Below are 11,302 nucleotides of genomic sequence, written 5' to 3' on the forward strand. Positions count from 1 at the left end.
ATATCTTTAAAAATAGTGCATATAGCTGCCGTAAATGGAAACCCGGGTCTGGGCTCAGCCCTGAATGTTTACAACGTCTGTCTCTGCCCCTGCTTCTCCAGAGTCAGTGTGTTAGCTACAGTAGATGGTAGTCGGCACGCAGCAGGCAGGAGTACCAACAAGGAAGCTAAGCAATGTCCTGCTGTGGACGGGTGCAGCAGCTAAACGTATTTTAGACACCTAAAACAAGGCCCTGCAGCTCAGGCTGGAAACCTGTACGTTTTTCTATCCTGCTTCCGTTACAAATCTGCGGGGACCAATCAAAAACTGGCCTATCCAACTGGTGCTATTGGCGGGTTTAACACGATGACGATAGAGAAGCGACAGCAAGCAGCCTTTTGTTTACATTCAACATGGCGGCCACCGAAGCGCAGCAACCCGTTGATGCCGCTGTCGTGTAAGTACGTCACCCGGATCACTGGTCTGATTGGTTGAAGGACTATCCAATTGCGTACAGAGTCATTTGAATTATGCCCGTTGATCACGCCTCTTGTGCAGTAGAAAATACACCAGCAGACTCTACAGACTAATGTTCAATCTTAAAAGATTTGCTTGCTTGGTCTCAACATGGCATCATGACTTTGCGTAAACATACACGCCACTTTCCTAAAGCCAAATGGCGTGTTATTGTACGCATTTTCAGCTAGCCACGTGTATGTCTACGCTGTATACAGCAGATGTAAACACACTCACCACGTGGCCTCGCCACGTTGCGTGTTATCGCGAGAACGCGACGTACTATCGCGAGAACAACGTCAAACACCTGTTAAAAAAAAATAAAAAATGGTTGGGTTTAGGAAAAGAACACAGGGAAAGGCTTTAGTAACAAAACAGTGACAAAATACAGAAAATATTGACAAAAACACGCTTAGGAAAACAATAAACAGTTGGGTTTAGGAAAGAAACATTGGGTAAGGCTTAAAAAAATTTAAAAAAATTAAAATGACTGAAAAATCACCACATGCAGGACGCGAACCCAGCTCTCCTGTGTGAAAGTCCTGTGTTTTACGCATCCACCACCACAACCTACCTCCTTGGCAACCCCCTTCTTTTTTTACACTCCCCCCAAAAAATTGCAAATCCCGTTACTTTATGCACGCTATTGCATAAATGGGGGCGGTGTGTCATACATACGCCAATTCATGAGATCAGTCTGTTGGTCTGGTGATAGCCAGACTACAAAGTCACAAAAAAGTGTCTAAAATACATTTAGCTGCTGCCCCGTCCACAGCAGGACATTGCTTAGCTTCCGTGTCGGTACTCCTGCCTGCTTCTCCAAACTGGGGGCGTGCCGAACACCATCTACTGTTGCTAAGACACTGACTATGCCTTCAGGGAGGGTGTGGGGGTTTGGAACCCTTGCCTCATGCCCAGAGGCTGATGAATATCAATCTCATCAATACGACAGTTCGTTATGCTCAGAGGACTGTGGTAATACTAAAGCAGGAAACCAAAAACAGACCGTTGCGTGGAAACATTTGGGCTCCATGGGTACATCAGTGCATGCAAGGTTAGTTTCAATCAGTGTGCGCTGGGATTTTGCATGTCTGGGTTGTTTTTCCTCTGGCTTTGTTGTTCCTGCTGAGGTAAATTAAGCATGACTTGGGTATTGTATCTACCCAGCCTTGAGGAGGACCTCAGCTGTGCATGTCTTCTCTGCCCTGAGGATGCAGAGCGAGAACTCCGATAAGTCGCTTTTTTACCTCTCTTTGTATGCATGGCCTCCTCTTGAACCCTGTCTCTCGGCTGGGTTTTCTACAACACTGTTAGATCACTGAGTGAAACTGCTCACCCTCCAGGGTATCCAAACAAATCTGAGGCTTACAACGACTTTGTTAATGTTATTCCTAAACGTGAATGTACTGTATCATCAATTCAAAAACAAAAGCTAGCAAAACCAGACTGTTTATTCCATGTTAAAGCTGCACTAATACTATTCTCAAATTAACAATGGATAAAATTAGTAAATCTGTTATGTGAAAAGTGGCGCTCAAAGGGACGAGCCCACAGGGAATTAACACCCAGCGCTGGGTTTCGACTTAGCTCTGCAGAGCTTTTTAGCATCTTTCAGCTTATTGTTTTGGATCCATGGCCCGCACATTTACTGTTTTTGTTCACTCTCAGCGCTCCGATCAACCTCAGCTGTTGGTTTCAATGAAAAAGCTCTGATAAACCCACTGTACACAGCAGACACACACTTATTTAGTAGCTTGTAAGAATAGTGGAGTATTTAGACGCTAAAAAGACAGACTTTTTCCCCAGGAGTTGGTGGAGACTCGAATTTGGGCACCAAGAACCGGTTCCAACTTGGCATCGTTTAAAAAATTACTATTCCAATGGAATATTTTTTTTCATTGGAATCGTTTGGAAAATTTGGATTCAAATCAGATTATCGGTTCCAAATTTAACACGTGCAGATACTGTTTTCAGTAGCGGCCGCTGTACTTCCAGCAGGCTCTTGTTGTGTTGCAGCCGGTGTTTGGTGTTTTAAGCCCCCAACATCGTCTTCCAGGCAGCACTGCATGGAAGGCACTAGGATTAGGCAATGGTTAGGGTTAAGGTTAGGTGCCTTGAAGTTGACGGTCGCAGCGCTGCCTTGAAGTCGACGTTGGGGGCTTAAAACACTATTGAGCGTGGCAGCCATGGAGCACAGTAAGCGAGCACTCCAAAATGTGGCATTATTTAACGTTGAAAAAGCCTGGTAAACTATAAATCATCATTGAATCAAAATAACATTTTCATCTTATCTGTGAAATAAGCAGTGTACAGTGTAGCTCCTTTAGTAATACAGTTAGTAGTTAGCACCCAACGGCCGACCTTCGGCAGTAAAGGCAGTTGGACTGATCAGTCGGCTCCCGTCTCTCAAAAAAGTGCCACGGAACACACCAAAGCGACGCCGACTTGAGCGTACGTTCTGCGCATGCGCGAGACGTAATACATCTCCATAACAGCAGACGGTGCTAATCTGTATTGTCGCCCCAAAAATTTTAACTGAGCACGCTGTCGTCAGTCATTGTTTTCATCAGAGAGTGCTGATAGTAATCAAGAAGGATCGTTGTTGTCATTACTCGCTGAACGGAAGAAAATACGATTACGCTAGTAGTAAGACGATACCGGCGTTGTCAGCTCTCTGGCTTCTTCCTGTGGAAGAAGCACTTATTCGCTAGTCAAGGGCTAGCACTCCACCAATCAGATTGGCCGATTCAACAAGTCAAATCGGCCAAAATGGATGCTGAAGGCTCCTCCGACTGACGACAGCACGGAACACAACGAACAGACTCGAGTCACCGACCTCGCCAGACTGTCCGACGGCCGATAATTGGGTTGGTGTGACAGAGGCTAACATTAGCCATTTCCACCACTTGACTGTAAGTGCGGTTTACACCAAATGACACGGCACTAAGCTCAGCAAGTAAAAGGAAAACAGGAACATGACATAATATAGATTTACTGACTGCGTTTTTATATTACTGTAAAACCAGTAAGGAGCTTTCATGTCCAAAGCACGCCAGCTGCATTCCACTGATGCCAAACGTAATGCCAAATGTAGTGTCTCTGCTTCACACTACACATCACAACGTATTGGCAGACTGCTAACAAAACTGGCACACGGAGAAGATGGATTAACAAAGCAAACTGATACTGGGAAAAAAGAGAAAGAGAGAGAGAGAAAGATGACACTGAAGGAATGAGGAGGAAGGATAAAGATAATGAGGCAAAAAAGGAAGACACGGCACTCCGACCGCAGTGTGAGAAAAAGGATACACTAAGTAGAATTGCTTTGATCCCGTTAATTCGACACCCGGCTCAAATGTACTGAAAATAAGAACGAGTTTATAACATTTTATGTGAATTATTTTTAAATAAAAACTATGCTGGCCAGGCCAATCAATACCACTTCCATGCTCATATGTTGCTTGTGTTAGTAGCACATTTCATGTGCCAATCAATTTGATTTCAAAACTCTTCTAGTCTTGTCAGACCTGTCTCCACAGCACTGTGTCAGCGGCAGCTCTGCAGTATGGTCTGGCTACACCATCTATCTATTCTGGGATAGGGGAAAAAAACGCTCTGGTTTGTTTGTATTTCTATAAACCAATCACAACTGTTCTGGGCGGCACTGACCCCCGTTCAGCGTCAGGATTTATCCCACCAATGTACATCCTTTAAACCCGACTAGAAGTACTGAATCTCATCTAAAAGTGATACGTGCTCACTGAGAAGCCAGATAAGCATGGACAAATGAACAAAAGTAGATTCTTAAACCTGCATCATCCCACAACTTCATGATGGAAGAAAACTAGGGTTGCTCTGATAGCAGAGATAACGAGAGTAGGTGCCGGATGTCCAGGCTTTTTCCCAGCAATGTACTGTTAAGCCAAACTATATAACGATAAACACACGAACACTCATTCAATGTAAACGTACATTCCATTACGGCTGCCCCCATGTAGTCGATTAGTCGACTAATTGGTCGTTTTGGTCTTAAGCGGGATTTATGTTTCTGTGAGGCTCTACGCAGAGCCAATGCCTTAACCTACATAAGCCGTTGTAAGGATTAGTATGTAAGAGAATAGCAGAACCAGTGTTTGTGTGTGGGGAGTGTATGGTAGAGTGAGTGAGAGAGTGACGGTGATTAGCTTGGGAGCGAGTACTGACTCTGGCAGCGGAGAAGGAGAAACAAAGTGTCTCCCCTGTGCTTTCTGACCATGGCTGAAAATCTGTAGCAGAAAAAGTGAACCATCTCCTTGATTTCATGTTGTTTATGGAGAGGGAGAACCAGGAAATGAGTAGGGGGAAATCTGACGATTAAATCAACTAATCGATTGATTAGTCGACAAAATTGTATGATCGTTCGACAACTACGAATTTCTTTTGTTCTAAGACAGCCTAACAGAAAACAATCATTCTCAGCATCAGAGCCAGACAGTTTCTGATCCAAAGCCTGGCCAGGCCCATGGGCCGGGAGAGGACACAGGACGGGGAGACACAGGGGGTCTCAGGAAGTATCCCAGAGCTGTGTCCCAGAGCTGGATAAACAGTAGGACTCCATGACTTTACAGTATAAAGAACAAGGAACAAGGATACTATGGTCTGCAATGTTGGCTCAAACCAGGCCGGGACATTAGGAGTCATTCTCTGGAGAAAATGAATGTCTGTACAAAACTTAACGGCACTCCATTTAGTAGTTGTTGAGATATTTTTCTAATTTTCACTTATTTTACTGGACCAACCAACATTGCCATCCTTAGAACCATGCCGCTAATGTGGCCGAAGATATCATCGTCTGGTTCTATTTCACCCACCCACCCACCCACCCACACCCACACCCACACACACACACACACACCCACACACACACACAAACTTATAGCTGCTAGGCTGTGCGAGCAGTGATAGCAGAGGAGGCCATTATTTGAAATGAGCTGTTGAACAGAACCTGGCTAAAATTGATTTTTGACCGTTTCCATAATATGAGTCATGCAAAGTTGAATTCCAGTGCATACGCCATCTGAATGTGAGTCATGCTCACTCAAATTAGCATTCCCCGTGCAGCTCAAGCCACAGGCAGGAGTGTACACAGAACAGACAGTGGAGGTTCAATGTGTTTAATAAGAGCTCATACATCATCATCTAGCAACATACCTAGTATTAAAACCTTAAGTCTCATAAACCGACTGAAATAATCTGCCAATACAAATCTGCCTGCTACTAATATATGTTGTAAGGACTGGTTTGATTGTAGTGTACTGATTAGCTGTATCATCATACAAGTAAGGTAAAAACAATTAAAGCTGTCCGGGAAAAGAAATTGAAGTGATTTAAGAGGAGACACTGCAGGTAAATAGGGAAAGCAAATTAACTAATACATATTACCATGAAACTTCCTCAGTTGATTACTTGCATTAACATACATATTTTTTTGTATGATAATTTGTTTGACATGTAAGTTTAGTTAAATTATCTAATGCTAACTTTTGGTGAATTTAGGAGAAAATTTACAGGCGCAAATAGACAACTGTGGTAAACTAAACATCTACATGTGTGTTTTGGATGTTTTTTCCCCTTCTAATCTGAAAGAAGACATGTTATGGAAGCAAAATAGCCCAAAAATTTCAAAATTGAAAAATTATGTTTTTGCCTGTAGTGTAAAATACACAGGCAACACCAACACTTTCTTTAAAACTTCCTGAAATAGATGACACTGGAGTTGTAACAGGTGGAACTGGAGTACTACTGGATTGCTGTGCTCATTTCTGCAGATTAGCATGATTTTTGGATGAAACAACACTTCTGCAAGCTTTTACACTAGAACAGCCATGACGGTCATTTTGACCGTTTTGAAATGTATGTGTGTAATAACTTATATTATACCTATAATTGAAAGCATGGATTTTTGCGGTATACTTTTTAAAATTATTCGCGCAGTTGAAGATGCATCTTGGTTGCTTGGTATCTAACATTGTCTCTGTCAGAGTAGTCTATATCGACGACCTTCCACTTCCGTGATTGCCGCTGGAAATTCCGCTGGATGTCCCTCATTTTCGGGCCGGATGTCCGTTAGCATCCTCTTTCTTTGTGTTGGCGTTCTAAACTGCGGTGGATTTAGGAGGACTACGGTTAACTGCTCTTCCGATCTCTGCAGGGTAAATCCAGACAGCTAGCTAGACTATCTGTCCAATCTGAGTTTTCTGTTGCACGACGTACACACGTTCCACCAAAACAAGTTCCTTCCCGAGGCTATTTTGCAGCGGCACAGTTGCTCCGTGCGGCACTTAGCCCCGCCCAATACGACTGTGATTGGTTTAAAGAAAATGCCAATAAACCAGAGCACGGTTTCCTCCCATCCCAGAATGCTCTGGGGACTAGCCAGACCTTGTGGAGGAAGGTCTGGCACTGCGATACTACTGTCAGAGAAATGTCACTAGCAGTCTAGAGAAACAAGTGTGGGCATCCCCCATGGGCCTAAGGCAAAGCCAAAGTCGGTGACGTACTACAACAAGTACGGCGTGGATATTCTGGATCAGATGGCTAAGGCGTAACGGTACTGCGTGAAAGGCGATACACGTAGATGGCCGGTGGCTGTATTCTATAACATCCTTGACCTGGCTGGAATCAATGCACACATCCTCAACAAAGAGTGCCCCTGCAATAAAACTGTATGGAGGAAGTTCATGCAGGTTATACATGTTAAAATAAAATGTTTCATAATCAAATAACATACTTTTAATTGTTATTTTCATGTTCTGAGTTCTGTTGAATGCATTTCTCTAAGGAAAAATACTGGTGTGAAAGTATAAAATTATTAGGCTATGGTTTACTAGGCCATGATATGAACATTGATAAATGTATAACATTAACTACTCAAATGTATAATTAAACTTGTTAAAATGTTTAAAAAAAATTCAAAGATATCCTAACACAATAAATGCATTAATCTTGCAATTGGGTTACCGTATGTATAATGAGATTATGGAGATCAGAATCTGACAGTTAAAATGAGCGCTTACGGCACTTCTAGTGTTAATGCACGTAATTACGTATTTTTATATTAGCTGTAAATCTCATTAAATGAGTTCACTACAGTTGATCATTGTACAATACTGACTGTATACTATGGAAGCCCATAGGGGACTTAATTAAAATGCCAATGGAAACTTGAAAATGCTAATGTAATTCCACAATAGCATCATAATTTTACACGTATGTATTTTCTGAGCAAAAATGAAAATGAAATCATTCATTTTGCATTTGCATTTTCACACACTTGTATGGCTGTTCTATCACCATATTAAAATAAAAATGGAAAAAGCTGTTAGACATTTAATATTTAAAGCTTACTCCGCTGTACACAGGCAGTGTTATGAATACAATGGAAGTAAGTAGGTTGTAATTCATTATATTATGCGCATGACTTACATTTACTGTGCAATATTGAGCATTTTGATACTTGAATGGAGTTTGTGCTGTGTAAATGTGCCAAGTTAAAATACAATGGGGCTTAATGGACGTCATAGAGTTCAACACAATATATAACTCATAAACTGTGCATCATTACAATGTGTCATGACAATGCAATCATGTACAGTTGACACACAATGGCTGAAATATTAATACAATGGATGCAATGTGGATTGCCTTAGACTGTTAAAACTTCAGAAAGCATGACGCTATCTAAATAAAATGTCCAAGCACCAGCTACAAATAATAACTGTACACATAATCTGACTAACACACACATAATCCCCTTCGTTACACTGTGGGGGTAGATACAAATCAAAGAAGTCTTAAAAAAAAATAGTGTAAGGAAGCACCCGCTCCCTCACTAACTATTTAGCTATTTTGTTCCCTCCCTCAAAACTGTTTTGTTAATAAATGTAGACATTTACTCTTCATAGCTCTTTCTTTATTTTCTTTATTTAAAGTTCCTACATCAATTAACAAAGATGAAGGATTGTTTGAACCGGATAAGCAGGCTCGAATTATATGTGTGTGTAGAATGTGAGAGTAGTTTTTTGGACTGTTTTGTTTGAGAAACAGCACCAGAACAGTTTGAGCCAAATTTAGCCAAAATTAATGGACAAAGCGACGGAGAGCAGTGAAGCCTATTAGAAGCACGTTTCCGGTGATGGCCGAGCGTTGCTGCGCAGCCTCCAACTGAGCTTGACTACGTAGATGTGACTAGATGTGTACTAATTATGTAATTTGTCTATTATGTAACAGAAAGTCGCGTGATTATGACACAATCGTTAGCCTATTTTTACAAAAACGTCTGCTACGGCGCCACAACGTGAGATACAAGGTAATGGAGCCTTTTATACATTGTCGTGTTTCTTTAGAAATAAACAATGGACAAATAGATTCTTTAAACGCTTCAGATGTAAAGTTATTCGCTGTCAAAGTGACGCCAAAATGAATTGCAGTCAATGGAATGCTAACGGCACCTGATGGCTTATTAGCATCAAAATGGCTCCATATTAGGTATGCTTTGCCAAGGGTGGCTTACCCCCTTGGTTTGAGCAGAGTAAAGAATGTTTTTTTGAAGACTGAAAATAAAAGTTTACCAGTGTTCCCGAAAAACCTTCCTGCCAGCGTGATATTTTATCTGCTACGTAGTTCCTCTGAGCTACAACACACCTCACCTTACAACTGATAGTTTTTCAGGTATAGCTCATTACATGGGTCGACTTGAGTAAAGCTCAAGATTATCCTTCTGTGATGAGTGTGATAAAACATGAATGGAGAGGGAACACACATAAAAGCCACACTCACCCCCAGCTTGCGGCTGCGCATGCGCACGTAGCCCTGCTTGACGATGTCGTTGAAGTTGGAGGCCATCTTCGGAGGGGGGGTAACCTGCTGGCCGTCGCTGTGGAGACCATCCAGATGTTTTCTTCCCTCCCCCTTCCTCAACCAGTCTCTTGCTTTCTCTTCCTACCGTTCCAGAGCTCCCGGCTTCTTAGTCCCGTGTGGCTTCCTCTCTTTTCACTTTTTAATCCTGTCCGTCTCTTCCTAGGACTTTGTGGGTGTCCTTGTTCTAACACTCCCCGTTTCTATTTATCCTCACCTTCGTCTCTCCTCTTTCGTGAAGCACTTCACATCTTGGCCACCATCCCTTTTCTCCTCCTTTGGCTTCCTTTCAAATCTCCTCTATCGGATTTGTTCCTCTCCTTCTTTGCTTCTTGCTCTTCTCCTTTTTGTTGTTTCTTTTTACCTCTTTTTTTTTTTTTTTTTTTTTACAAAATTTTTTCCCTCTTTTTCAAATTTTCCCTTCTAAAAAAAAAACACAAAAAAAAAAAAAAAAAAAAAAAAAAAAAAAAAAAAAAAAAAAAAAAAAAAAAAAAAAAAAAAAAAAAAAAAAAAAAAAAAAAAAAAAAAAAAAAATTAAAATTTTATATTAAAAAAATATTTATTTATTTTTTTTTTTTTTTTTTTTTTTTTTTTTTTTTTTTTTTTTTTTTTTTTTTTTTTTTTTTTTTTTTTTTTTTTTTTTTTTTTTTTTTTTTTTTTTTTTTTTTTTTTTTTTTATTTTTGTTTTTTTTTTTTTTTTTATTTTTTTTTTTGAGTAAATGAGCACAGGTTTGAGCATGTGTGTGTGTGTGTGTGTGTGTGTGTGTGTGTGTGTGTGTGTGCGCGCGTATAGCGCTATGGCATAAAGCTGTAATGCTCTACAAAGGATATCACAGGAGGCAGCATCTATTAGGAGGTATGTATCCAGGAAATAAAAAATGCATGAGGTTAATTCTGTTCTCTAATCAAAGCCTGCTTACCCATCATGCCACACTGTTTATTCCTTGCTTCCATCTAGTTACATTTACATTTCAAACACCCTGATCTCTTCATCCTTTCCTTTCAGCATTTATTATGTTGCAAAGCGGCTGCAGATAAAAGGTTACAGTGTTAACACCTATGTGCAAATATGGAAACAGTGCCATTAGTGCTCCTCATTCCATCCTTGTTAAAGCTGCACTCAACCTTAACAATGAAATGACTGTGATGATGTGATGTAGGGCCGGGACAATATGCTTTTGTCCCGCTTGCTTCTTTCGATTCTAGAAGCACTGAGATAGTTTTGAGATTTTCTTTTCCTTCTTTAACAAAAAAAAAAAAAGTTGAATGATACCCTTCTAGAGACAATATATTAGGGATGCACCGAATATTCGGCCATCGAAAATTTTTGGCCAAAAATGGCCCAAAAGGGCATTTTCGGTTTTCGGCCGAAATACTTTTATCACCGAAACAATACGGCCGAAATGTTGTGATGACGCAAACAGAAACCGCGACCTGCACGTGTGTCAGTACCCGATCCGTTCCACCTGCAAAGCGTCTCCTAGGCAACGAGGTTCACACGGACCACGGAGTGAAAACAATGAAAGGTACGCTCTTAGAGTCTGTCAGCACACGTTTCACTGAGATCTATTCGGATCCTCTGCACTTCATCGCGACTGTACTTGATCCGCGTTATAAAGACCATTAACTTGATGTGGAAATAAAGCAGGGCGGCACGGAAATGATCCAGCGCGATGGATGTGCGGGAGAACCCCGGCGGAAGACGGAGACGGAGCGGCGACGGAGGCGCCCAGCGCGCAGGAGGAGATCAGAGCGCAGAAACAAAGACTCGTCTCTCTGCACCAGATGAGGGGCATGCACCCTCGTTGTCTGATATGTTCAGTGAAATCCTACCAGAAAGTGCCTCAAATAATAATAATAATAATAATAATAATAATAATAATAATAATAATAATAATAATAACAACAATAG

At 41.2% G+C, this 11,302-nt stretch overlaps 1 protein-coding gene across 1 annotated transcript in view; it reads right to left on the bottom strand.

Moving 5' to 3' along the window:
- dok4 (docking protein 4) overlaps window positions 1–9,745 on the bottom strand; it is a 51,168-nt gene extending 41,423 nt beyond the window's left edge. The window contains exon 1 of the mRNA XM_039795937.1: window positions 9,313–9,745. Coding sequence (XP_039651871.1) covers window positions 9,313–9,378 — 66 coding nt within the window. The 5' untranslated portion in view covers window positions 9,379–9,745. The remainder of the gene's footprint in view (window positions 1–9,312) is intronic.
- Between the last annotated feature and the right edge of the window lie 1,557 nt (window positions 9,746–11,302).

Source organism: Perca fluviatilis, chromosome 3, assembly GCF_010015445.1.
Source record: "Perca fluviatilis chromosome 3, GENO_Pfluv_1.0, whole genome shotgun sequence".
Classification (NCBI taxonomy): Eukaryota; Metazoa; Chordata; class Actinopteri; order Perciformes; family Percidae; genus Perca; species Perca fluviatilis.